At 42.5% G+C, this 26,913-nt stretch overlaps 3 protein-coding genes across 3 annotated transcripts; all 3 read left to right on the top strand.

Moving 5' to 3' along the window:
• Positions 1–2,564: 2,564 nt before the first annotated feature.
• On the top strand, positions 2,565–17,135 carry LOC130571663 (PDZ and LIM domain protein 4-like). Its single transcript, XM_057362788.1, has 6 exons — positions 2,565–2,678; positions 4,946–5,130; positions 5,365–5,522; positions 6,067–6,190; positions 16,823–17,021; positions 17,118–17,135. The coding sequence occupies exons 1-6, from the start codon at positions 2,565–2,567 to the stop codon at positions 17,133–17,135; spliced, it is 798 nt and encodes a 265-aa protein (XP_057218771.1).
• Positions 17,136–18,217: 1,082 nt separating this feature from the next.
• LOC130549591 (G-protein coupled receptor family C group 5 member B) lies at positions 18,218–21,140 on the top strand. Its single transcript, XM_057326852.1, has 4 exons — positions 18,218–18,298; positions 19,553–20,575; positions 20,828–20,862; positions 20,959–21,140. The coding sequence occupies exons 2-4, from the start codon at positions 19,612–19,614 to the stop codon at positions 21,049–21,051; spliced, it is 1,092 nt and encodes a 363-aa protein (XP_057182835.1). The 5' UTR covers positions 18,218–18,298; positions 19,553–19,611; the 3' UTR covers positions 21,052–21,140.
• Positions 21,141–24,292: 3,152 nt separating this feature from the next.
• LOC130571384 (CD82 antigen-like) lies at positions 24,293–26,474 on the top strand. The gene is made up of 3 exons (XM_057362308.1): positions 24,293–24,352; positions 24,446–24,548; positions 24,627–26,474. The coding sequence occupies exons 1-3, from the start codon at positions 24,293–24,295 to the stop codon at positions 24,785–24,787; spliced, it is 324 nt and encodes a 107-aa protein (XP_057218291.1). The 3' UTR covers positions 24,788–26,474.
• The last annotated feature ends 439 nt before the right edge of the window (positions 26,475–26,913 follow it).

The following is a 26,913-nucleotide window of genomic DNA, read 5'->3' as shown; positions in this document are numbered from 1 at the left end:
CGCCTTTGTAATCAATAAGTGTAACAAAATATTAAAATATTAGTTAAGTTGCAAATAAAAAGCCATCAGCCTTAGGAATTTCCTCCCCCTCGATCATGACCCCTGAGGTGATTGTGTCAGATTGACGACATTAGCAACCGCATTAGGTTAGGTGCAGCAAGTTCATTTGCAGCACCACGTTAGACAATCCCATGTGCACGCAGAATATTTTTCAGGCTTTTAAGTAGGATATTCCTATTTGTCGAAATAAAACGTTGATTAATATCGACCAAACACAACGCAGGGAGGCCAGCAGAGGAGGGCGGAGAAGCACCGCAGTCAGAAAGGCCATCGTCCTCAGGTACCAAAAGAGGCCGAACATCTATCAGCACTCCAATCAGTTTGATGAAATTCTGTAGTAATAGTTCATAAAGTAAATAATAAAATATTATGTTAGACTGTGCTGTGCTCTTTTGTGTTGTCATTATGCGCGTTTGGGTAGAATAGGTGCATGTGCACATTTGCACGCAACGTTTGTATACTTTAACCACCTCCGAGGATAATGGGGGTCTCGAGTCACTGGCACTGTTATTTTGGGGGCCGCGGGCTGAAAAGTGTGGGAACCCCTGCGCTAGCTGATGATTGGTGGCCCACTGAAGCTAAGCAGTGTTGAGCTGCTCCTGGGAAAGCTATAGGTTGCTGCAGGAAGAGGTGTTAGTGAGGCCAGCAGGGGTGCTCATCCTGAGGTCTGTGGGGGTCCTAATGCCCCAGTCGAGTGACGGGGACACCGTTCTGTAAGAATAACACCGTCCTTAGGATGAGACGCTAAACTGAGGTCCTGACTCCCATGGCACTTCTGGTAAAGAGTAGCATTCTCTGTGTCCTGGACAGATTTCCCTCTGTCGACCCTGATCCATCGATAATCCCCATCCACTGAATTCTCTCTCTCTGCACCTATAGCTGGTGTGTGGTGAGCGCACTGGCGCTGTTGGACTGTGGCTGCCGTCACATCATCCAAGTGGATGCTACACACTGGTTGGTGGGTGAGGAGAGACCCCCCTCATATGATCGTAAAGTGCTTTATTCAAGTCTTATATGATGTGGGGTGGTTGAAGGAGGACACAAATAAAGTCATGTGAATTTGTGCTATAAGATGACACGTCCAGTATGAATGAAACTCTCTGATTCCACTCCAATCTCTCAAAGGCATTGTAGAAAATAACAATAAATTAGGGATTTAACGATATCAAAACCTCACGGTACAATAATACCTCGGTGTGACGCCTGCGGTACAATATTTATTGCGGTATTTAAAAAGGCAAATGAAGACTTGTAAAAAAGGTGCCATAAGTGTTAAATGAATAATTGTTGAACATTGCAATGATGTACGAATGAACCGTGTCATATCCTGTCCTCTTTTCTTGATCCTCTCATCATAACTGTTGCTTTGAGGTATGAGGTATGAGGTATGGTATGAGATGGGTCAAATGACTTAAAACTTGAAAACTGCACCAGCTGGACCTTGACAAATGGAATATCTATTATGTTGTTTAACATTCTCTATGTTAGGCCCGGAAGACCTATCTTTTCATACAGTCATGTGACCACCATAATATTGAGACAATTTTGCTACTCCGATACCCTGAAATTGATCATACTGTTACATCCCTACAAGAAATCGAAGGCTTTCATGAAAGAATACTGGCAGAAACCGTAAGAAGGAAGCACACACACCTCCAAGATATGAACGTGAACAACTCTTCTGTCTACTGTTTGGGATAGATTGGAAGACAACACAAGGCGTAGTTTTATAAAGAAACTTTTATGGCTACAAACACTTGCTCTTCACCTCATGAAGAAGTGATTTATATGTACAGACACTTTGATTGAAAATGAGGAAAACAATGAAGATATTCATGATATGGAGGCAATGGAAAGTTCATCCTCATAACATGCAGCGGTCACGCACCATGACTGTGTGAATGTCATATCAAACCCACTCATTCATTTCTTTCTCACTGAAGTTTCCATCCGGACACACAGAGATGTCTTTGTTCCACACAGCAGAACGTTTGTGTCTACATGTGCTGTAGGTGTTGTGTAGTGAGGACAGATGGACAGAGACGGCCCGTGACATTCACCCACACAATAACACGTCAACAAACAACAACATTCATACTGTGAGATGTGAAACTGTTCTGTACCAACCAGAACATCAAGACCGATGCTTTATTGTTGCTCTCTTAAGATCAAAAGTCACGTGTGATGACTGTGAGGTTACTTCATCTGTGTGATGAAGTATGTCATCTGACATACATCAACACACGGCTGTTTATTTTCCTCTGTGTGAAATGTTGGTTAGGTGAAAGTTGTTGTGTTTTATGGCAGGTTACACTGAGGTGAAATTGAACATCTGGACTTTGTTTTCCACTTGTGTGACATTTGAACTGTGAGGGTGTCCATTTCATTCCACTTCACTTTCACTTTGACATCAGATCTTCAGAAGACTTGTATAATATATCTGTGATCAGGATTAAAGCAGCAGCAGCAGCGGTGTGAATGTGAGAGTTTCAGATGAAGACATGATGACTGATCACTGCTTCTGGGTTTTTTCCAGATCTGGAAAGCTTTGGCCTCCAGCTGATGTTGAAGAAAACAAGACGAGTTGCACATCCACAGGAGCGCCGCTGGAGTCACAGGTACAGACACAAGCTCTTACTTACTCGAGTGTCTTTTCCCCGTTTCACTAAACACTTACGTAGCAGATTCAGAACGTATAGGATTGTATTTTCAGTAACAGCAGACTGTGTGTGTCTGGATGACTGTGAATGGGTTATTGAGTGTGTGGTTTTCAAGCTTTTAAATGTCGCGCTGTGAAGAGAGGGATGATATATCTACACAGCTAAACAGCGTTGTGTGAGCCAGTGTTTCCTTCAGCTGTGGTGGTGTGTGGTGTGGTGTGGGCATATTTCCACCCATCAGTGATTTCGTTCCCTTGAAAATTCTGTCATCATTACTCACCCTCTTGTCATCTCAGACCTTTATGGCTTTCTTTTCTTCCACAGAACACAAAAGAAGATATTTTGAAGAAAGTTAGTAACCGAACAGCACTGGACCTCATTCACTTCTTTTGAACAGGCACAAAGCCAATGCAAGTGAATAGAGGCTGGTTAACAACATTCTTCAAAATATCTTCTTTTGTGTTCTGCGGTAGAAAGAAAGTCATAAAGGTCTGAAATGATAAATGATGACAAGCATGTTTATAATTTTAGGGTGAACTATCCCTTTAACATCATTAGTAGCTAATAGGCTTTGTTTCAAATAGCCCTTATGATTCACTGAGGTAGTTATCAAACAGATTGGCACTTTTCATGCCCGCTGAAGTTTAAAAGGAGATAATGTTACTAAGCTTGCTTTAGACCGGCTCTGTCAGTGTAGATGGGTGTAGATATTTGACAGGGGTTTACATTTATTTGACAAAACTCACAATACTATTTATCTGATCAGTTTAGTAGCTTGTGTGATGTCTTCAACACTGGTGAGAATATTAGGCCAAGCCTACAACTTTATGGCAGCTGATTCTTGACTGCTTTGGAACAACAAGTGACATTAGATTTTCTCAGTTTAGTCTGAGACAGTAGTGTTAGTGTTCTGACTGCTGGAATCGAGGGGCATGCTGGGATAGCGTTATAAAACAGCTGAGTGAAATCCGAACAGCGCTCATACATATTTCTCTCTAACAATATCCTGCGGTCTTTTACTGGGACACTATGTATATACAGTGTATATCATGTCTTATGACTAATAGAGCTGTGGCTTCATTCACATCTATTAAACAACAGAAATAATGAGAAGCAGTGGTTGAAATGTAGAAAATGACCGGTTAGACAATGAATGAGACTCTTTTGTCACACACCATGTGCACTTACACACATTTCAGCTGAAGCATTCATCTGTTGGAAGTTTTCCCGCCTTCCACATTTGGGATATTGTGGGATTGTGTTGTACTGGTAACTGGACTGGTTTACATACATGTGACAGTACTTCATGTGGTACTCATGTTGTCACTGTCTATATGTTTCTTCTTCAAAAAACGGACAGCTCCGGTTCTCAACGCTGATTGGTCACAAGTGCTGTGATGTCACCGCTGAGCTGAAAGAAATATAAATCAGTTCACGGCTTGGATTCTTGGCAGAATCTTCAGGATTATTATTGCAGTGACTGATATGTTTCAGGTCTCCTAAAGATGCTTCAGCAGTCAAGTGTGTTATATTATTGAGGAAGAAATACATTTCATTAAACTATAAACACTAGAAAAACAAACTGAACTACAAAAAAAACAAATCTTTAAAAAGCATTTAACTGATGTCACCCAGAAGAGCTTACAAACCAACGAACAAACGAAAGTGTGGCTTCCCTTAGGCAAAGAAAATATTTCTTCTCTATATACTTTATAGTTTTCCTGTACATTAACTGACAACATATTAAATCATTTAATATATGTTTAAAAATCTAGAGAATAACACATTGTTAATATTGAATAATAATGATAAGGAATTGCCACTTTTCATCTAATGAAAAATGTAAGTTCCAGTTGATGGAAGTGTATTATTTCATATATTGCATTATATTTTCCAAGATGTAACCAAAAAAAATCATTTCAGTTCCTCAAAATAGCAACGCGCCAACAACGTGCCTGAACACGTCTCGTTTTCAGACCAGCATGCACATGGGCGCACAAATGAGCGCAAATGCATTTGCTATTGAAACAAGGTGGCGCATGATGTGAAAATAATAACTGCGCCATGCTAAAACTAGCAAAACCACTGGCGCCTGGCGCTGCATCGTGCCAGGTGTATGATAGAGTGTGCGGTGTAACACAGAGCTGAAAGAGTTAAAGTACAAATAGTGTCATCACGGTGCTGACAGTTTTCACATTGTTTTAATCATTCATTCATTTTTACAGACCTTTCGACCAATCAGCAGTGGCAACAGCCCCATTTCCAAGAGTCCCGTTACCTGTGGCACCTCCTCCAACAACACAAACTCCAGACCGGTGTACAACAATCCGCTCGGCCTGTACGCTCACAACAATGGCAACGGTGCCCTACCCAAACAGATGGCCGGCCTCAGTCTGACCTCTACACACAGGTGTGTCACAAACAGCACACAACACGCCAAACCCGTCATGCAAGTTCACGCAGTCTTTTAATCAATGAAGCGAAATGGATTTGATCAGAGAAGAGCTGTTGATGTGCACGAGTGTGCTTTCAGCGGCAAAGTAAATGTTTGTCCATGATAATAAAGAATCCCATCTGAATCAGGAGCCGTCTGCATTAGAACACAATGAAAGAGGTCACTGAAGTGGTTTCTGCTTGATTTCAGCCCTGAAGCGTCACTGAACTCATCGGGCAGCCGTAACGGTTTCGACACACAGTCAGATGTCTATAAGATGCTTCAGGACCCTGAAGAGCCCGTCTCAGCTCCCAAACAATCGGGCTCTTTCAGATTCCTGCAGGGAATGCTGGAGGCTGAGGACGGAGGTCAGACTTGATTCATCTTTCACATGTCTTTCATTAGAAGTATGACAGTCTAGTGAGAGAAACCAAAGCATGACCCTGCTGTCACTAACATCATCATACACCACATACAGGAACAAGAAGAAATGTCACTCTGGCAAAGAATATTTTGTCCAGCAAACTGTAAGGCAACCGTAAAGATGTAGATGTCATGACTCGACGCCACAGCCGAGAGATTCTGTGTGCCGCTGTTTCATCTGTCCATGTGTGAATGTCACGCACCTGATAAACACAAGCAATGTTCAACAAAATACCAATCAAAAGTCTCTGTCGTATGGCTTCAGAAAGCACACGAGGGCTCTGGGTTTGTGTTTTGTGCGTAGAAAAGTGTTACACAAAACAACACAAACTCACACAGCAACACAAGACGCTCAATCGAAAGATTTCAGAGGCGATGAGGAGATTTAGCTGATCTGAGCAGACAAGACGATGAGCTTCTGGATGAATACAGTCATATGGTGATCTGTTGATATGTGTATAGTGATGTCTGTGTGTATGTGACTTTCAGGGACGGACAGATCTGGAGGAAGAGTTTTGTGTTCTCCAGTAAAATCTCCCATTACAGCTCCTCTTCCTCCTCTGCCGGGTCTACTGAAACTGCCGCAGTGTACCAGATGTGCAAACGGCATCGTGTGAGTAACTTTAACACAGAGAGAATGTCTCTTATAAACACACGCTTGATGGCAAAACAACTGCAATATTTTGTCACGTGTATTTAAAGTCAGAGTAAAGTGACATTGAAATATGTGTTCTGAGTTTGTCACACAACAGAAAAACGTGTTATTAACCACCCAGCTAAATTTGAATGGAGAAAAAAACATCCAAGTAAATAAAATAAGTTATCAAAATCTTGGAAAAATAAGCAGGACTCTTTGCTCTCAAACGCTGAAGCCACGCCCACTCGAATCGCTCAACCTGAGTTCCCAGCCCAGTAGGCTATATGTGAATTGGTTTTACTGGAGGATTTGAATTCAAACACGCGCGAGTCAACGCGCGTGATCTAGATAATTCAGGAGCAGGTTAAAGGTATGCGTATTTGGCGTGCTGTCCGGAGAGAGGGCTCCGAGCCCGGCAGTTTCTTCCAAACACCGAGTACTCTCCCCATGTCCAGGAAGAAGGCCCCAGGCCCGGTATTAGGTATTAATTGTGGTTACAAATAGCACCCGGCAATGTTCAAGATCGCATTTGTGCACGGAGGCAGCTTACAGAGACAGGCTTCATAGGCAGCGTAACGGAAGTCTATTTGAATTATAAACAGAGAGCGTCTGTCGTGATTCTGCCTCATCTTGTCATGTCTTTCTTGATCTTGTGGCAGAATCACGGCAGGATCCCTTGTTATATGTGCAGAGAAGCAGTTTTGGCTTTCCATATACTCCTTCTCTCCGGTGTCTCGTCATTGGCCCCGCCCCTCTCGTTTCCCGTATTGCTTCCCTGCCGTGTTTCATTACCCTCACCTGCCCTGTGTTATCATCCCTCGTTTGTGTTCCCTTTAAATAGTCCTCATGTTTCATTGTCTTGTTGCTCGTGCATTGCGTTCAGTGTACCTCTGTCCTTGTGTGCCTCCAATGTTGCTGTTATTGCCTGTTCCTGTTGTTGCTGTTTCGTCGGTCTTAGTAAGTGTTCAGTTTAGTTTACTCCTTAGTCAAGTGTTTGTCAATCTAGTGTTTAGTTAGTCTTCATTCTGTGCTTGTATATTATTTTCTTGTTCCTGTTTTTTCCCCATCGTGGGTCTTTGTTTTGTGTTTATTGTTCAAATAAAAGTCTTTTTGTTACCCCTGTACTCCCGCTGCCTGCAATTGGGTTCTTCCCTAGTGAATCACGACAGCGTCTTTGCTATAACCAATCACATATTTAACAACTACAATATTAATTTCTCGCTAGTAATGCAATCAAAAGTTATTGAAAGTGAAAATTAAATATACATTTATACAAAACTATGCTCCAACGGGCGTTTCGGCCGACATTTTATTTTTTCGAGCTTGAGCCTTCTAGACCAATCACGTTCCTCGCATGTTGTTATGAAAACGACAGGTCTCTGTCATTGGTTAGCTGTGAAAAAGGTGCTTGACAGGATGTTTTTTCAGAAAAGTTGAACTTTTTTCCAACCTCAAAAGACACTCTGAGCTGCAGGAAAAGATGCTGGCACTGGCGTTTTAAAAAAGCACTCAGGACTTTTTTTGAAAACACGGTTTACTCCATAGGATTATAATTTAAAACAGACGCTAGCAGCTTCAATAAAGAAGTCAAGCTCTGAACACAGACAGCTTTGTCTATTTGTAGTGGTTCTCTTGAGCTGATAAGGTAGATGCTGAAATTGCTGATAGCGAACCAGCCGGGTGGATTGTCTGTTATTTGGCGTGAGATTACAGTAGTTTAGTTGGGCAGAGTGAGAGCGTGTGCGAAAAGCTTACAACCCTGAGCTCGTGATTGAGCAGACACCTGATGCTTGGCGCTCTAGGGATAGGGGAGGGGCCATGCATGCTCGGACGCTCCATTGTGTCATCGATCCCCCGTTTTAACCCCGCCCAAAAAATCCTGAAAAGAGAATTGGTGAAAAATTGTTTAACGGTTTAACTCCACAATTCAGTACTACAAACTTCTGAGTCTTTGTAATGTGTTTCAGCAATACATTTCTAACATCTATAATGTGTTTAGAAATAATTCTCAGAATTCCCTATTTCCCGGACTTTATGATATTTAAGGGACAGTCATTCTTCAGTCATCCTCCTGTCGTTCAAACCCTCCATAACTTCTATGTTCTTCTGAAACACAACAGACTGACTTTTTTTCTCAAACAGAAACCAGTTCACTAGATGTCATTTGTCTTGTTTTTATAATGGCAGTGTATTGAGTTTGAGTCTTCTCAAACTTCAAAACAACACCAATGCTTTACGAAATAATTCCACACATGTATTCCAAGTGATAAACTCTGATTAGCCATTCGTGACATTCCAAGGTCAAAGCTAATAACAGACGCTCACCTGGGTACTGAGGGTCATCTTGACCGGTGCAGTTTATTATCACATCTACAGTATATGATATTATATTTACAAATGATAAAACGATGATGTGCATCTGCTTCGAAATGAATCTGTATATGTGGGTTATTCACTGGCAGCTTCTTGTTTTCATTAGAAACATCAATTCAACCCAAATAAAAAGACACAAAAAGCACTTACATGAATATAGACTTGTGTACCAGCATAAATCTGACAATGAATACTATTAAAATACATAGATTCATAGAATATAATGTCATGGGCAAATCAAGCTGTGACATGTGATTCAGATATGACTGTAAATCACTTTCTCACAGGACCTGATTGCTTCCCAACATTCATGAGTAAACACAGATGATGTCATCGTACATGGAAAAATCCATGTCAAACTCATATAGATATATACAGTATATGGAATGACATCTGTGAAAGTAAAACAGTGATATTCAGCCAGACGCTCATCTTTGTGCCACCTGTTGATAACGACAGCCACAAACTTGATCAACCTTTCAGACTTGATCATCTTTATCTTGCTTTATGTAGAATCTCACAGGTCTCTTCCTACAGATTTATACATATACAATATAGAGAGAGAGAGTTTTGGTTCCTTGCCACTGTTGTCACTGGCGTACTTACTGGTGACATTACTTTATTATACTATCCATTTGTTTCTGAGGATGTGCAATCCCTGGGATGAACCCATGACCTTGGTGTTGCTAGCGGACCTACACGGTGTTCTCTGATATTGACGTGATACTCCCAACATCATAATATTGTAATTAACCCAGTGGGAGTAACCATAATATTATTAACTGTGATGACTAATATCATGTATATTATAATATTACAAATAACCCAGCAAGAGTGACCATGATTAAGATTGAGAATGATTACTGATACTGTACATGTTTTAATATTGAAATTACATGTATTTTTGAAGCCTGTCCATTTCATTTCAAAGTTAAATTTGATGTATTTGCTCTAAACTCATTCATCTTCCTACATAGAAATTAACTACAATATTTAGACAATTTTAACGATTTTGATTGTGTCTGAAAAAATGATAATGCCAGTAATGACCTTAGTTCAACCGGCAAGAAAAATGGTGTTGTCAGATTGACAACCTTAATTAATGAACTGCTTACTACAAAATGTAAGATATGGTGAAAAAGTGTCACAAATTAAAACAGTTTCACTGACTTGAAAATCCCCTTTACTCAAACATGTTGTCTGTTTTAGACCAATGAAAAATGACGCTGAGGAACTGAATGTGTGTAACCTGGGAGGACCAAACAGAGATGCAGATCTACTTGCAGTTTAGAAGTTTTAATTTAAAAGTCCAAAACTACAAAGAACCAGGCAAACCACGAGAACCCTCCAAGTGAGAGACAAGATACTGAGAAAAGATACTAAGCCAAGATAACTTCTCGGTTACGACTGTAACCTCCGTTCCCTGATGGAGGGAACAAGACGTTGTGTTGAGAGACAGACTGTGGTTTGATCTTGGGAACCTATCATCTCCGAGAGGAATTTTAAAACGCCAATGGGCTTGGCGAATGGCACACGCACGCCAGTCCCCGCCCTGTGCATACGGGTATAAAAGGAAGATGGCGGCGGTGATTCATTCACCCTTTGGGCTGAGGAACCTGAGAGGTATCTCCCGGTCGCTGCAGCGGGTCGGCGAAGCGTTGTGCCTCCATCAGGGAACGGAGGTTTCAGTCGTAACCGAGACGTTCCCCTTCAGTCGGTCTCTCGACGTTGTGTTGAGAGACAGACTGGGGACCTATCTTTACATGCCACGGCACTGAGCCGTATCACGACCTCAAGCGGAGCGACACTGACTGGACTAGCGAGTCACAAATGTGCGCTACCGCGAGACGTAATCTTCCAGTGGGATCAGTACTAGTAGCATACTGAGAAGCTTGTACCGACGGCCATCACGGGCGGTGACGTTCGTCTCTAGTAGCGAGATGCCACCCGGCGCCATAAAGAACACTGGGGAAACACTGCTCTCCTCTTGAAGAGTGTGTTACGGAGGCCACATCCTACCACAAGGGGAGGTTACATGTGGAGACACCAACATGGTCTCACCAGTGGGTAGAACAACATGTGAGAATTTGTGTCAGCCCGAATGGGGGGACAGAACCCAGGTGGAGTAAACCACCGGAGGGGAGGTCACAGGCTCACCGAAAGGGGAACCAGGAGTGAGGAATTCAACATACGAGAAGACCCTGCAGAGGAGTCACTACGTATGGGGCAACAGTCCTAGTATAGGGTCCACCTGAGCAGGGGCCACTATAACATGAATTGGACTTGGTTCCAACTGACCGCTCCACCCGGTCTGTTTACCATAATGCCAAAAATGCTTAGTGATGGATGGAATGCCTGTACTTCGCCCTAAGGGGGGAAGTAGGGAGGCTAGATAGCACGCTAGACTCACCTGGAGAGGGGGGAAGGTGCATTCGCAGGCGTACGCCCAAACCAGATGCCTGTCTTATACGCCGGTAGCGTGTAAGACATGGGCTGACACTAGTTCCACGCAGAGGTTGTAAAACCTCGCGAAGGTACTGGGTGTAGCCCAACCCGCAGCATTGCAAATGTCTGCCAGAGAGGCGCCCTGAGCCAGGGCCCACGAGGAGGCCATATCCCCGAGTGGAGTGGGCTCTCACTGCAAGTGGGCATGGGCGATCTTGGGACTGGTATGCCAAAGCAATGGCATCCACAATCCAGTGCGCCAATCTCTGTTTGGAGACAGCCCTCCCCTGGTGCTGTCCCCCATAACAGACAAAGAGCTGCTCAGAGTTTCTAAGGCTCTGCGTGCGGTCCAAGTAGAGGCGCAGTGCGCATACTGGACACAACACTCCCTGAGGGGAGGAAGACCCAAGAGGGGAGCGCCTGCAGGTTCACCACCTGGTCCCGAGGCTCACTGGGGGGAAGGCGTACTTCCGCTTGTCCCGCGGCCAACAGTGTGCTAAGGCATCCGTGCCGAGGGGTCCCTCGGTCAGGGAGTACCAAAGAGGGCAATGGTTGGAGTCCGGGGAGGCAAACAGGTCCACCTGCGCCTGGCCAAACCGCTCCCATATGAGCCGGACTGCGCGGGGATGGAGTTGCCATTCTCCGCGGGGCATCCCCTGACGAGAGTGTGCATCGGCTGTCTGGTTCAGGTCGCCCGGGATAAAAGTGGCTCGCAGAGACTTGGTCACCTGCTGACTCCAGAGGAGGAGGCGTCGGGCGAGTCGTGACATCTGCAGTGAGCGTATACCGCCTTGGTGATTGATTTACACCACGGCAGCCGTGCTGTCAGACCAGACCAGCATGTGTTTGTCCTGCACAAGGGGCTGGAGCCTCCTCAGTGCCAAAAGGACAGCCAGCAACTCTAGGCAGTTGATGTGCCACCGCAGCCGGGGACCCGTCCACTGCCCCGATACCGTGTGCCCGTTGCACACGGCACCCCACCCCTGCAGGGAGGCATCCGTGAAGTGCCTCTAAACCTGCCCAAGCGGAACCCACGCTCGGAGAAAGGCCAGATCTTACCATGGGTTGAGGGTGCGAAGACACTGAGGCGTTACCGTAATGTGCCTGGTGCCGGTGTGCCACGCAGTCCAGGGAACACGACTCTGAAGCCAGTGCTGAAGCGGCCGCATGTGCATCAACCCGAGAGGGATTGCCCCTGTCGAGGAAGACATGTGCCCCAGGAGCCTCTGAAAATGTTTCAACGGAACCGCTGGAGTCCGCTTGACCAATTTCAGACAGTTCAGCACCGACTGCGCACGCTCGTTGGTGAGACGCGCTGACATACGGACAGAGTCGAGTTCCATACTGAGATAAGAGGAGCTCTGTGCTGGGGAGAGCTTGCTCTTTTCTCGGTTGACCCGTAGGCCCAGAAGGTCTAGGTGCCGGAGCACGAGGTCCCTGTGCGTACACAACATATCTCGCGAGTGTGCCATGATAAGCCAGTCGTCGAGATAGTTGAGTATCCGCACGCCTTGCTCCCTGAGGGGCGCTAAGGCAGCCTCTACGAGTTTGGTAAAAACCCAAGGAGACAGGGCCAAACCGAAGGGCAGGACCTTGTACTGATACGCTCTTCCCTCGAACACGAACCGCAGGAAAGGTCGGTGTTGAGGGAGGATGGAGACGTGAAAGTACTTCAGGTCGATTGCCATGAACCAATCTTGGTGCTCCAACTGAGCCCAAGATGCGCTTCTGCGTCCGGAAGACATCTCGGTTAGAAGGACGGGTTCGATCGCACCTTTCGCCAGATGCGAAAGGCAGATGCCTTCCTCCGTGGGGGTCTGCGTCTCGGGTGGGCCGTCATCTGGGAGGGCCCTGGAACCGGCGGAGCCGCCGTGGGGCTGCTGGGAAGCAGGCTGCACTTAGGACCGTGACGACCAATAGGTGGTCATGTCGCGGCGCGGCAGGATCTGACTTAGTGAGCTCCTCATGCACCTCCAGGAAAAATGTCACCGGGGCGGTGCGTGGATTTTGACCACGCTCCGACCCCAGAAACCACAAATCCAGCCGCGAGCGTTTCGGGGAGGGCGGTGTAACCGGGCAAGCATGGCTGACATGGCTTTTGCAAAAGACAAAAACATGAAAAATGTTTGGATTGTGGATTATTTTCCTGAACACAGGATGTTTCTCGGGTCAGCCGTGGAGCAGTTCACAGCACAAGAAATCTATAGTCTTAAAGGGGTGCTGCAACGATGTGTCATGCATTCTGACTTCTTTACAATGTTAAACGTGCTGTCTTCTCATGCTTAACATGGTCAACTTGTCAAAAAACGAGTTGGGCATATTACATAGTATTTCTGTGCTCGATACACTCCTCCAGCGATCATACAGGTTTCAGAAAGTTTTTTCGAACATATAAAACTGTTTCGTAACAATTTTTATTAGTCCCTTATTGGACAATTCTCCCAGAAAAGCACGCGGCAGCAATGAGAGCAGGAGAAGGAGCATGCGCAGACGTCACTTTCACTTGTGTGCAGGAGAGAGAGAGAGCATACGTTCGCGAAGTTCAGGTGTTTGTTTGTTCATTGCATTTAGGTGATGAATGTTATATAAACGGTGGATATAAAGCTGGATTTGGAGATGGTTTGAAACTGATATATGGAGCCGTCCCAGCGCTAAAAGATGCCGGACATGAACCGAGTGAGTGAAATGCAGTGAGTGAAACTGATGTCTGTGTTTTGTTGGCAATGGGTGCGCACGTGCTTTAGTTCAGCCTACATAGCCCCCCCCCCCCGCATGCGCCTTATGATTTCGGAAATAATCGTACAGCTGTATCTATCTATTATAAATGTGATCAAACTAAATACTCTTCGAAGATACAAAGAATGCAATACTACTCTATAGGTACTCAAGATGAATATGAGATTGGCAGAAACCACGTGTGTTAGGGCCACTTTAAGAAATTAGTTTCAAAAATGAGACTTGAGCTGCAAGATGATGGCTTTGAAATGTACTTTGGGAACTTTGGCCGCTTTCTTTGGCCAAGGCCCGCCTAAGAGGCCATATGACTGACAGATAAGGCAACAAATCATGTTTCATTTTGTGCCACGTCATTAGAGGCGTGGAAATGTAACAGACACGTACATTCACAAACGTGTCAAAAGTTAACAGCAACAACAATGATTATAAGATTAAAGATTAAAGAACGCGACACTCACGTCTGCTGGTAATCCTGTAAAATTCAACCAATCAGATGACAACTTCGAACGTGCTGAAGTATTTCCAGAAAAGTGTGCCTTATGCATCAGACGTTTAGCCAACGGTCCGTGGGCGTGACGTCTGAGGCTGAGACTAATGTTGACCAGACTTGCTGTGTGCCTGACAGGTTAATACTATATTTTTTTAGAATTGATTTGGTATTGATTGATTTTTAGGGGGGGTTATGATTTAGGCCCTATTTCTATTGGAGCTGAAAGACAATGGCAGTGGCCAACCTGCTGGGACAAAGATCAGTTTGTTGTACTAAGACAACTGTGGACTTGTGAAGGCAAACGCTTGCTCAAGAGGAACTTTTTTCTTTGTTATTTGATTATGGGACAGGTCTTTCAGTTCTTCATGAGGATATGTGGATTTTCTGATAAGTGGATTACTCCAGACTTGAAGGATGTCTCTAGTACTTAAACATTGATGAACAACAAAATTTGGACTTGGGGACTGTTAGTGAAAAAGTCATGTATAAATGTTTTGTTAAAATGTTCAATGAAGCTTCTTTGAATGGGAGGTTCGATACAGTGCGGAGGGATGAGCTTGGGTTGGGAGAAGAAATAAAACCAGTTTGAATGGTACTTAACAAACCACTATTAAAAAAAAAGTGTTCAGGCGATTTGCAGTGGAGAATATTACATGGTGCTAGCTGTCAATGTAACCATGATGATAATCAACAGAACTCCGTTTCAGCCAGAAGATCTGACAGTATCTGCCTGCATCTCGGCATGCCTGAGTGACATTTCACTCTGAATGAAGGAACATCACTTGCAGCTGAACATGCAAAGACAGAACTGCTTGTGATCCCGGCCGACCCAAAGATTCATCACAGCCTCTCTATTCAACTAGGCTCATCGACCATTACACCTTCCAGGACCGCCAGGAGGAACCTTGGAGTTGTAATTGATGGACAGCTAAACTTCACGGATCATGTTGCTAGCACGACCCGGTCATATAGATTTATCCTTTACAACATTAGGAAAATTAGACCTTTCCTATCAGAGCATGCTACACAAGTCCTAGTCCAGGCTCTTGTCCTGTCCAGACTGAACTATTGTAATGCTCTCCTGACTGGCCTTCCAGCATGTACAACTAAACCTCTACAGATGATCCAGAATGCAGCAGCAAGAGTGGTCTTCAATGAGCTGAAGAGAGCAGACATCGCTCCTCATCAGGTTACATTGGCCCCAATAGCCATTCTTTTGCATCAAATTCAAAGCTCTGCTCTTGGCTTACAAGACCACCACTGGTTCTGCACCCCCCTACCTACACAATTCAGACGTATGTACCCGCCAGATCCTTGCACTCTGTGAGCGAACAACGTCTTGTGGTGCCATCCCAAAAAGGGAAAAAGTCACTCTAAGGCACCTTTTAAGGAACTGTTCCACGATGGTGGAATGATCTGCTAAAGACCCATTTCTTTCGTCAACGCCTGACACAATCATACAGACACCTATTTCTATCTCTTTTTACACTTTTTCTATCAAAGAAAGTACTGTGTTAGGCTAACTGAGACCAGTCCTATAGCACTTATGCACTGCTGCCCTTTTCTTGCACGGATTGCTTCCATTGTACTGCCTCGTTTGGAAGTGGCTTTAGATAAAAGTGTCTGACTAAATGTAAATGTAAATGTAATGTCTTTGTTTCTGTTATAAGGTATCAAGTGCTTTGAGATTTTGGTGAAAACTTTACACCGGATGATTTGTTTTGGGTGCAGGCTACAACAAGAAAACCTGGATAAAATGGCGTTTCAATAATTTCCTGATTAGGGACGCCAAACTTGTTTATATAACAAGGAAAAACAGAATAGAAAACTGGAGTGGTCAAGATATTGTACCTCTTTTAAAGCCTAAGAAACAATTGAGTTTCAATGTTGCTTTAATAACACTTTGTACTGTGGTGGAAGGGGAATTCATTTGTACTTTTTGTGGTGTTATATTTTCTTTATGTTACGAAGTTTAGTAGGAAAAAATATTTTATCATTTTTTTGTTCTGTTGAACTCAAAAGAAGATATTTTGAAGAATGTAGGAAAGCAAACAGTCCTGGGGCACTTTTGACTCATTGTATTGTTCCTACTATGGGAGTCAATGGGGGGCAAAATCTGTTTGGTTACAAGCATTCTTCCAAATATCTATCTCTGTGTTCATCAGAACAAAGACATTTATACAGATTTGGAACAAATAGAGAGTGAGTAAATGATGACAGAATTTTCATTTTTGGGTGAAGAATCCCTTTAAAACACCATCACAGCAGCAGCTGGCACATTGTTGGTTGCTTGGAAACAGAACTGAGAGTAGATTATCAAACTCAATGGAGCGATTCAAGATTTCCGAGCTAGAGATGAGATTATAAATCAATTTAAGATGTGCTTCTCTAATGGCAATTTAGGAAAAATCCTTATTTGCGGTATCAAATCTTAAGGAATAAGAAACTTTCTGTAATATTATTCAATGGGATTTCTTGCTGACTTTATGAAATGTGTCTGTCTGTACTGTGAGTGTAAAGTGGCAGCAGTTAATGTAAGTGTGTTATTGTGTTGTTGATCACAGGGGAACCATCGTGAAGGCCAGAGATAAACTCTATCATCCCGACTGTTTCACGTGTGATGACTGTGGCCTCAATCTGAAACACAGAGGATATTTCTTCATCGATGATCATCTGTATTGTGAGACTCACGCTAAAGCTCGCGTGCAGCCACCCGAGGGCTATGATGTGGTGGCCGTCTATCCAAACTCGAAAGTGGAATTGGTGTGAACACACACAAAGAGAGAGAGAGAGAGCACGAGCGACTCATACACCTGCACATGAGAATATGTTTAATATGTTGTGACTCTGAACGCTCAGCTTCTCTTGGGACCATGAACTTGTGTCATGTGTGAATCTGCTGTGTTTTGATTGTTTTTATCACATGAGACTTCGTTCTATGAGTCACTCGTAAAACACACTTAGAGAATTGATCGTACAGTTAAATTTATGAAGGTTTCAATGCAGAATTTAATAAATGAGGCGGCTGATGTTCTCATGTGCGCTCAGAGAATATTTCATCACATTCATCTGAAACATTACTAACTTTAGCACATCGGCTCTGGGTTTCTTCTCTCTGCTTTTCTTTACTGACCACACTTAACTGGTTATGCTCTTGTAAATTCTGTATAAAATGATTGATATTTGTTTTCTACTTGCTTATGAATGATGTACTGTGTGTTGTTTTTAAACTCGTAACACATCAAAATGTTAATTTTTGTAGAGATTTCTGTATAGTTTGAATGCTAACAGATCCTCATTAATTGAAACTATGAATACATGAGATAGTTTATTTCTTATGTCCTGCAGCTCAGAATCAAAACAAGAAAAGGAAATCATATTGTATGTTTTTTTGTTCATACACCACAAATGGATGTTTCGAGAAGATCCTTCACACACACACACACGCACACACACACACACACACACACACACACAGTGTGACACTATCCTCTCAAACAGCTTGAGTTCGGCTCAAACAGACATTGATATGGAACTGGATGGCATCGGTCCCCATTCACTTACATTACATTCTGTGTTTCACTAAAATCACGAGTGCTTTTTCCATTCTATTTCTGGAGTGAACTGTTTCTTTAAGAACATAATGTAGGTCATGCAGCTCATTTTTCAGCATCATTTAAAACAAGAAAATAAAATCCTCTTCACTATAGTCGTGTTCTTTCAGAGCTTCTGAAACAGACGTGTGTTCTCATGGTTTGTGTTTGCAGCACAGCTGTCGGGGTCAAACCTCACATTTATAATCGAAACCAGATTCATCTCACATTCTCCTACCACACCGCTAGGACCACACGTTTAACATTACAGAGTCTGACTTTTTCTGACCGTGATGTTGAGACAAACAGACATCATTTCAAACTTAGAGAGAGAGAGAGAGAGAGAGAGAGAGAGAGAGAGTGAGAGACCCTGCCACCTGACAGACAGAGAGACAGACAGACAGATGGACTGTGTAAATTTGGATTGACAAGAGAAACTCGCAACAGGTGAGACAATATCTTTTGAAGCTTCTCTTAATATGACATGAAATATCACATAAGTTGATCTCATGAATGAATAATATCAGTAATGACAGTCAGGTAATTTAACTGTGAAAGAAACTATGTCAATGCATTTCTGACACATGCTCAGTTTTATTCCTATGCTTTAAATCTGATGTAGTTGACTTTTTCTATGTGGAAACCCATGACAGTCAGTATCATCTGCAGGAATACCATGAACTCCCTTGATTTTCTCTGTTCTTCATTACAATAGTTGCTGTCTGTAATCATGTGAATTTACTGTAAAACGGCTTTGTGAAGAGCAATAAAAAACATTTGAATTGAAAAGGTTGTGAAGTGACATGGACAGGTGCGTATGAAGCAGGAAAGAGATAGCTGGATTCAGTCAGATAACATCTGTGATAACACAAGTGGCCGTCTGTGATGGAGAGGAAACTATCATACACACACACACACACGCACACGCACACGCACACACACACACACACATACACACAAAACTTCAACATGAAGTTAAAGAAGAAAGAAAGAAAACTGGATTTAATTGACATTTACCAGGTCATGAACGACTCGAATGTTGTTTTTTCTTGTTCACCTAAATCTTTCATTCATGCCATTGGCTTGAAGCGTTCATGCTTAAAATCATCCATAATGGAAAAGTATCTTCACTCCATACTTTGATGGAGATCATGTAGTATTCTAAGTGTTCTTGTGTTGTTTTTACTCTTTTGATTGTGTAGTCTATGAAACCCTTTTTCACATAGTTTGATTGACACATGTTCAAATTGAAATGGTAACACATTCAGCTTTAGGCTGGAATAGTTTTGAGTATATAAAACATGAGTAAAACTCAAACTGATCTTCTTTACACACACTGATTAGACATTTACTTCACATCCACTTCAACGTATACATCAAGTATAAAATGAATACCTTAATAGGAACACAGTCGACTCCGGAGCGATCGCTGGTTCCAGTCTGGTCTGGAGAGGGTTCAGGTAGAAAACGCTGATGATCAGTGCTGGAAATGGAAATGGTGTGCCACTTTATGAAATGTGTATAGCGTTTGGAAGCTATTTCCTGGATCAATTATAAAAAACCTCTACTTGAAAATTCCATCAGACTCCGTCCACCCAGCGCCATTTTCAGCCCTGCTAAAGACCCCAACACAGCACAGCCACAGAAATAACTGAGTGCTCATGCCGTCGTCCTTGACTCAATGAAACTGTCTTTTTGTAGGTCACACTGAAGAGAGCAGGTCAAGATAAACAGAATCTAGAGCAGACCCTCTTCTATCCATGGACGGTGGAGTTCAGCGGTCAAACGGCTCCAGGCCGGCAGGGTGCGGCTCAGGTCTGGAGGAGACTTACTGGCACCTGTGTGACACCTGGGGTATCGCGGTCCAGGCCACCACTGCTTTGGGCTTCGTGATGTGCGCGGGGCTGACGCTGGGCCTGCTGGTGTGGTGGGAACGCGCGAGCCGTGAGCGTGGGCGCGGAGCGGCCCTGCTGCTGTTCCTGCTGGCCACGGCGGGCGTATTCGGTCTACCCTTCTCTTTTGTCATCTCGCCATCCGCAGAGACATGCCCGGCGCGGGTGTTCCTGTTCGGGGTGGCGTTCAGCGTGGCGTTCGGCGCTCTGGTAGCTCGCGGTCTCGCCCTGCTGGGTGTTGGGCTGGCGCGCGGGTGGAGAGAGGTGGCCGTGATCTTGACGCTGGCGCTGGTGCAAGTGATTATTGCGGCCGAATGGTTACTGGTGGTGTTGATCCGGGACGAGAGGCCGTGTGAGTTTTCGCAGGCGGAGTTCGCGATGCTGCAGCTTTATGTGATGGTGCTGATGGTGGCGGCACTGGCACTAGCGCTGCGCTTCTTCTGCCACGCGTACGTCACCTACAGCTACAGCCACACGGGGCAGACGCGTCTACGTGCCAAACTGCAAGCTGCACTGCTGGTCCTCACGCTGCTGCTGAGCGTGTGCGTCTGGGTCACCTGGATCACTCTGCTCACGTACGGGAACCTCGTCATGGGGCACAGACCGGTCTGGGACGACCCTGTGATTGGCGTAGCTCTAGTTGCTAACGGCTGGGTGTTGCTGCTGGGACACGGGGTCGCTCAGGTCCGCTTCATGTGCCAACAGGAGGGATACGCAAAAGATCCGCCACTGGACCTCACGGGGTGGACGAGATCCCCAGAGGAACCAGCGGCCGAGCCAAAACCAGGCAGAGACAACGGTGGCTTCCAGCGGGACATGGCCAGAAGGAGAGGTGAGAACAATTTTATTAGGGCAAAGTTTGACGTGATAATTCTATTGACTTTACTAACAGTTGTCCAAAAACAAGTGACGCAACTTTTTAACAAAAAATCTGTAAAAACTTTACTCAAACAGGTCAGAAAAGAACCAGAAAAGCATTTGATCCCATTGCTTACAGCATCATTTTCAATAATTCTTCAGATAACCCAACAGCAAAAGAATATCCAACAGAACATCTAAAAAAGGTCACATCTTTCTGTTGCAGATCAAGCCTTGGAATCATCTGGAATCCCCAAGCAAGTGAGTTTTAAACAAACGTTGATAGGTGGGTCACAAGCTGGGTGGGTTGATGATGTCACTGATATGTGATTGAACCTACTGTGTGTTTTGTTTCAGGAAATCAGTGCTGAGAAAGATTACAGCATCCCACGACCTACGACAACCAACATCAACCAGCCATATGATGAATACTACGAACATACAGTTTGAGGAAGAGCACGCACAGGGCTGGGCAAAAATACAACAAAATGTTTTTTTTAAATCAAAATAAACTACAAAATACAGCGGCCACACCATGTATCAAAATAAACTACTGTATTTTTGCATTTTAAAAATAATTTTACAAGGGAGCATGACATTTCTTTACAAAGCCTCCATCAATTGGTCTATTTGAGCTATCCCTGATACACTGATTCTGTGGATTAAGTTATTAACAGCTTTTCTCTGCCCAAGTCATGCAATAAATCTGACACATGCAACCAGTTAACAGAGCAAATATTCACATATGCCTGGCTGTGATCTCCCAGATGAAAGATTAGTTTTAAAGATTCCAACAGTTTAATGTTTTACAGTTTGCAAATGACTTGTAATTGTATCCTAATTTAGTTACTTGATGTTTGGTAACAAAGGGCCTTCTGTGCATCAGCAACACCGACTCAATGACAAACAAGTCCTTCATAAGAAGACAACTGATGGCACCTGTATCCATAGCAACTAGTTTCTCATTAATTAACCATTTGATTGTTAATCATAAATAATAATAAACATATAATAATATATTATGTGACAGGCAGTCGTTCATGCAATGCTATGCAAAGTCATGCTCCTATTAAACAGCTACTTGAATAAAGGTACAATATTCAACAAGCATATTTATTCAGCAAATATTTATGTATCAATCATTGGGAGCTGAAACAAACATTGTAGCAAAAATTATATTTAACATGTTTAAATGTAGTCAGAAATATGACCAAGAAGTATCAACAGAACTTCTCCAGGAGTATTAATCCACTTCCAAGCATACAACAGAGAATACAACAGAGCAGGTATTCCAAAACACTTATCAAAGGTCTAACAGAAACACGTATGTGTGAATGTGGGGGCTCGTACGTGTCTGGGTCTTAGAGCGGCTCACAGTAAACGCAAGTTTACACCATCACACTAATATAGTGGCATTACAATGTGATGTTGTACAACACTGAAATGTGTTATTCTTCTTTTTTTCCATGCACAACCGACGAACATAACATAGGCTGAAAGTAGCTAACATGGGGCTGCTGCTCGGTATAATAGTATTTAGCCTATGGCTACTAACACAAAGACAAAACTTCATGTAAACTCTTAAAAATTAAAGCAATTCAATAGACACCGGCTGAAATCTAACAGCTTGCAATTTCTTCCATTTTTCTGTTTCCCAAAAACAAGTCCGGGCAAACCACCGAGTAGGCACCAATCAGAGGCCGCATTTTTATGATGTCATCACGTAGACTTACAAAGTATTTTGCAGTATTTTTAAACTACAAGAATACAAACGCTGAAGTATTTTGATACAAACTATGAAGCCATTTTCATCGACCCAATCAAATACAAGTTACAAAATACTATTTTGTATTTAAAATAGGTATTTTAAATGCATGTATCATAAATACTGCCCAGCCCTGAGCGCGCACACGTGTTTGAAGAAGAGAGAGATAGGCATCCTTTCATTGTTCTGTCACATCTTTCTCTCTGCCTTACAACTGGATTTGTGTTCGCATGTGTTGTTGTGCTGAGCCACATAAAGAAATACTGTAGAATTCTCATGATGTCATTACATTGAAGCTGTTATGCCCAAACATTCTTGAATTAATATTAAGTTATAACATATTAATAACAAGACAGCATATTACCAATCACCGGTTTTAGTATCTAAAGTCTTATTGAGAATGTATCGTAAATATGTACATTCATGTATTTTCAGTAAGTCTTCAAAATCAACACAAGAATCATCACTGGTTTAGTTTATAGTGAGACGAATTTACTGCAACACGGGACATAACTTTGTTTTAGACTAGTCGTATCTAAAATATCTGCGATGTGAATGTTTTTGGTCAATTTGTCTTTTTCAAAACATTCAGGACTGCATATCGCCATCGGCTAGAACTTTACTTTTATGTTGCCATAGATTTTCATGATTCATTTCTCCATTGTTGTGATCCAAGCGTTGTGTTTTCAAAATCTACAACATGTAGAAAGAATAAGTATGAATATTTGCACAGCCTTGAGTTGTCAAGTGTCACACAACCAATTTAGAATGACAATTTATTAGTTGCTTCAATCTGTATGTCATGTGGCATGTTTGTATGTAAGTGTGCTCTCATACGGCATACCTCATTTGAGTACATAAAACCCTGATCTACCTTATATGGTCATATGCAAATAACAGGACCTTCTCTTCCGTTTCCAGCGAAACCATGTGTGTGAGCATGCTTGTTATCTGTATAATATCAAGTTATTGCCGGTCAGCATACGCGAAAATGGCTGCGCTAACAGGCACACAAAATTAATAAACACTCCTGACCTTCACTAGTCAGCTTGTGAATTAGTTTTACTGGAACAATATTTGATAAATGTATTTTTGTAGTACACTGATATGTCTTCACGAGGAGCAGCATGTGCACTGGAAGTGGAGCAGTATGTTTACAATGAGTTTATCAGCTTGTTAATACTCAATTTTTACAAGAAATGTCCACTTGATATGAAAGTAATGCATCTCCTTCACTACACACACGTCACATGAACACATCTGTGGTGTTTTCGAGAAATGTGCACACATGCAGAGGTGTATAGCTCTGAACACATGGATGATGATGGATCATATACGAGATGAAAACAAAACTAGTTTTTCATCAACGTGTTTTTTAAGCATGAAATACCAAAGTTTTAATGCTGCTTTTAGAATAGTAAAATCCCATAATAGTCCCATGTTTATTCATGCCTATGATTGTGTAATAGGCCTATTGTTTATTTGATCTCTTTATTTTGAGGATATTTGTTTCAAGGAACATTGCGCCTGTAATGAATAGGCTATATAAAAGAAAAGAAAATCATATGATCATGTGACACATTTCACAGTTAATCGAGAGTTTTACTCGTAGCTCTCTGTGGTAGATCGTCCTTTGAGTTTCACATTCATGTCACGTGTTTTGATGTAACTGTGACGTAATCACGGCCTGTGGTTTCAATTTTGCAGAAACGAAACAAAACTGTGTCCCCGTCATAGACCAATCAGCGCGCGTGGCGCAGTAGACTTGAGAGCGCGCTCGAGCGCTGGCGACAGATCTGCAGCAGGACGGACGGACACACTTCACGTCAGCGCTACTTTAAATACACGTTTTCATTCATATGGTTTATGTAATGACTCATATCATGAATGTCGTGTTATCTGTTTTAGGTGCAGGAATAGCTCAAAATGGACGCATGCGCGCAGATGTGTAAATGTTTTCTCATCCTGTTCAACACTCTGTTCGCTGTAAGTGTTTGTGAAAAGACCAAAAACAGCAGTTTAGAAAATGCATGCAAATCAAAGATATATTATTGACTTTGGCGGTTGTGTGTCTTCCAGCTGCTGGGCTTGGGAATGGTCGGTCTGGGTCTCTGGTTGAGGTTCGGCGTTGAAACGCAAGGCTTATTCGACATTGATTTGAACACCACACAATTCACTATCGGTGTGTATCACTCTTATTACACACTTCACACTTGTTCAAAGAAATGATTTGTCTTTATTTCTGCTCTCTCTCTCTCAGGTGTAGCTGTGTTGGTTGTCACTGGTGTGTTGATGTTAGTGGTTGCTGTGGTTGGGGATTGTGCAGCGTGTGCCCGCAGTAAATCAGCTCTTGGTGTGGTAATGTCATATACATCCCTTAAAAAGTTCAAACCAGCGCTGAAAGTGGTAGAAATTCACTGACTCGATGTGTAAAAACATTTGCAGTTAGTAAAAGGTTTTATTACGTTGACGTGCATGCATGGCTTCTATTTTTATTGCATTTACAATGTTGACCAGCATGTGTCGCCGTTTCTCTGTATGTTGTTTTGTGGAAATGTGCGTCTGTTGACAAGTATTACCGCCTATCTCGTAAACTGCTGCTTGTTTGTTTGTTTGATCTTGTTTTTGCTTATTATCATTATCCGACAGAGATCACAGTGAAACTGGGATAAATGAAACTGAAGATTTGTTAAGTGTTGTTGTTAAATCTCTGGGCCCGTATTCACAAAACATTTGATCTTAACACTAAGAGCTCTTCTAAACAGCAGTAAACGTTTTTAGTTAAGAGTTTCCACTTGAAACCTCTTCACAACGCTGCTGAGAGCAACTTTTACTGAGGAACAGAAAGAAATCTTAAGCTTAGAAAAAGGGCGGGGTTGACGTTGTTGCTATGGATGATGTCAGCACTATGACCACAGTGATTGGCTGATAGAGGATGGGTCTCTGTCAGTCATTTAATCATAGAATTATTATAGAATGAGGTCTCATGCTGACATGTTTAAATTAAGATCTTAAAATAAAAATGTAGTCATATTCAAATAAAACATTGTAATATATAATCAAGGGCGAAACTTTGATTTTGACATTGGTGGGGACATAAATAAAATTGGTCTGCAGAGCACAAAAGATATCACAAAAGAAATAGCAGAGAACGAGATTTAACCATTTGTGATCCACAAACAGTGGTTGTGAAAGATGTTTAAGATGTTATTTATAACATTATAAATAAATGTTGAATAAAATAAGTAATAGGTAAAAAAACACAAGACACAGATGGACATCAGTGGTTATACATAAATTTAGATGAATTGTTTGGTCGAAATTATTGGTAGAGTCAAATTAGTGTTCCCTGGATATTCCAAATCGCCTTCCTTGTATATAATTATTGCTGTAATCAAATTAAGATGATAAAATATACACTAAGTTATTAATTCAACAAGTGAAGATTTCATTTACAAAAACAGATAACTCCATTTTTTTTATTCAAGTTTTCATTGTGCATTCCAATTAATATCAATCAAACCGTTTGTTGTTTTATTGAGTAACAATAACTTAAAAAAATACAGCTAACAAATACAATAAAACACATTATTACACGGCTGGTTGGAATGCTTGATTCTGATTGGCCAGTCGCGACATTTGCGGGTTCATTATTCCCAGATAACTCAACTCAACTTTATTTATATAGCGCTTTTACAATTTTCATTGTTACAAAGCAGCTGTACATGAGACACATTGACTACAAGCAAAACAATCAAAGTTGTACCTGCAAAAACAAGAAAAGGTTGAAACACAGAAGACAGACACACCCACACACAAAACACTCCACACACACAACACGCACACGCACCAACACACAGAGACACACACAGACACGGATGCGCACGCACACACACACACACACACGTACGTACACAGACAAGTACGCACACACACACACGCTCAGTGAGAGCACACATTTAGGATAAAGGAGAGAGAAGCACAGGTCAAATATAACAGATAATAAATTCCTATATGCAATATTAATTAAGTAAAACTTTAAGATTCTAAAGCAGCCCCCCCGGTCAGGCAGATAGTGCAAAAACAGTATGCAAACGGTGGCGAGGAACCCAAAACTCTAATCGAGAAAAAAAACCTCAGGAGAACCCAGGCCCAACCAGGGGATTCCAGTTCCCCTCTGGCAAAAGCTGCTGCCTCTGCACAAGCTCCAGAGAACTTGCACAACAAGGCTAAATAAAATAAATAAACTTAATAATAAAATAAATTATAGTTTAAGATTATCATTAATAATCTAATAGCATTTGAAATTGTGTAGTGAAGACGTGTCAGTACCGCGTCCTTCTTTATCCAGCTCTATCATCTCAGCTCTTGTCAGGTCTCCGCTCTACCATCAGGTCTAGGCCAAACATGCTCTGGCTACGCTGTGAATTTTCCAGAAAATCAAGTATTTCTCACAGAAAAGTATTGCATTAACACATGTTTTGCTATACACATGTTTATTCCCTTTGTGTGTATTGGAACAAAACAAAAAAATGGAGGGAAAAAAG

Source organism: Triplophysa rosa, linkage group LG2, assembly GCF_024868665.1.
Source record: "Triplophysa rosa linkage group LG2, Trosa_1v2, whole genome shotgun sequence".
In the NCBI taxonomy this organism is placed as follows: Eukaryota; Metazoa; Chordata; class Actinopteri; order Cypriniformes; family Nemacheilidae; genus Triplophysa; species Triplophysa rosa.
The sequence above is the reverse complement of the archived record's forward strand: the minus strand, read 5'-3'. Positions and strand labels throughout refer to the sequence as shown.

Bases quoted from the DNA above. Each gene is read 5' to 3' on its own strand.
- LOC130571663 (XM_057362788.1), top strand. From the start codon at position 2,565: ATGACTGATCACTGCTTCTGGGTTTTTTCCAGATCTGGAAAGCTTTGG. The intron at 5,131-5,364 runs GTGTGTCACAAA...GCTTGATTTCAG, and splicing joins AGTCTGACCTCTACACACAG to CCCTGAAGCGTCACTGAACT. The intron at 6,191-16,822 runs GTGAGTAACTTT...TGTTGATCACAG, and splicing joins AGATGTGCAAACGGCATCGT to GGGAACCATCGTGAAGGCCA.
- LOC130549591 (XM_057326852.1), top strand. From the start codon at position 19,612: ATGGACGGTGGAGTTCAGCGGTCAAACGGCTCCAGGCCGGCAGGGTGC. The intron at 20,576-20,827 runs GTGAGAACAATT...TTTCTGTTGCAG, and splicing joins GGACATGGCCAGAAGGAGAG to ATCAAGCCTTGGAATCATCT. The intron at 20,863-20,958 runs GTGAGTTTTAAA...GTTTTGTTTCAG, and splicing joins CATCTGGAATCCCCAAGCAA to GAAATCAGTGCTGAGAAAGA.
- LOC130571384 (XM_057362308.1), top strand. From the start codon at position 24,293: ATGGACGCATGCGCGCAGATGTGTAAATGTTTTCTCATCCTGTTCAAC. The intron at 24,353-24,445 runs GTAAGTGTTTGT...TGTGTCTTCCAG, and splicing joins TGTTCAACACTCTGTTCGCT to CTGCTGGGCTTGGGAATGGT. The intron at 24,549-24,626 runs GTGTGTATCACT...TCTCTCTCTCAG, and splicing joins CACCACACAATTCACTATCG to GTGTAGCTGTGTTGGTTGTC.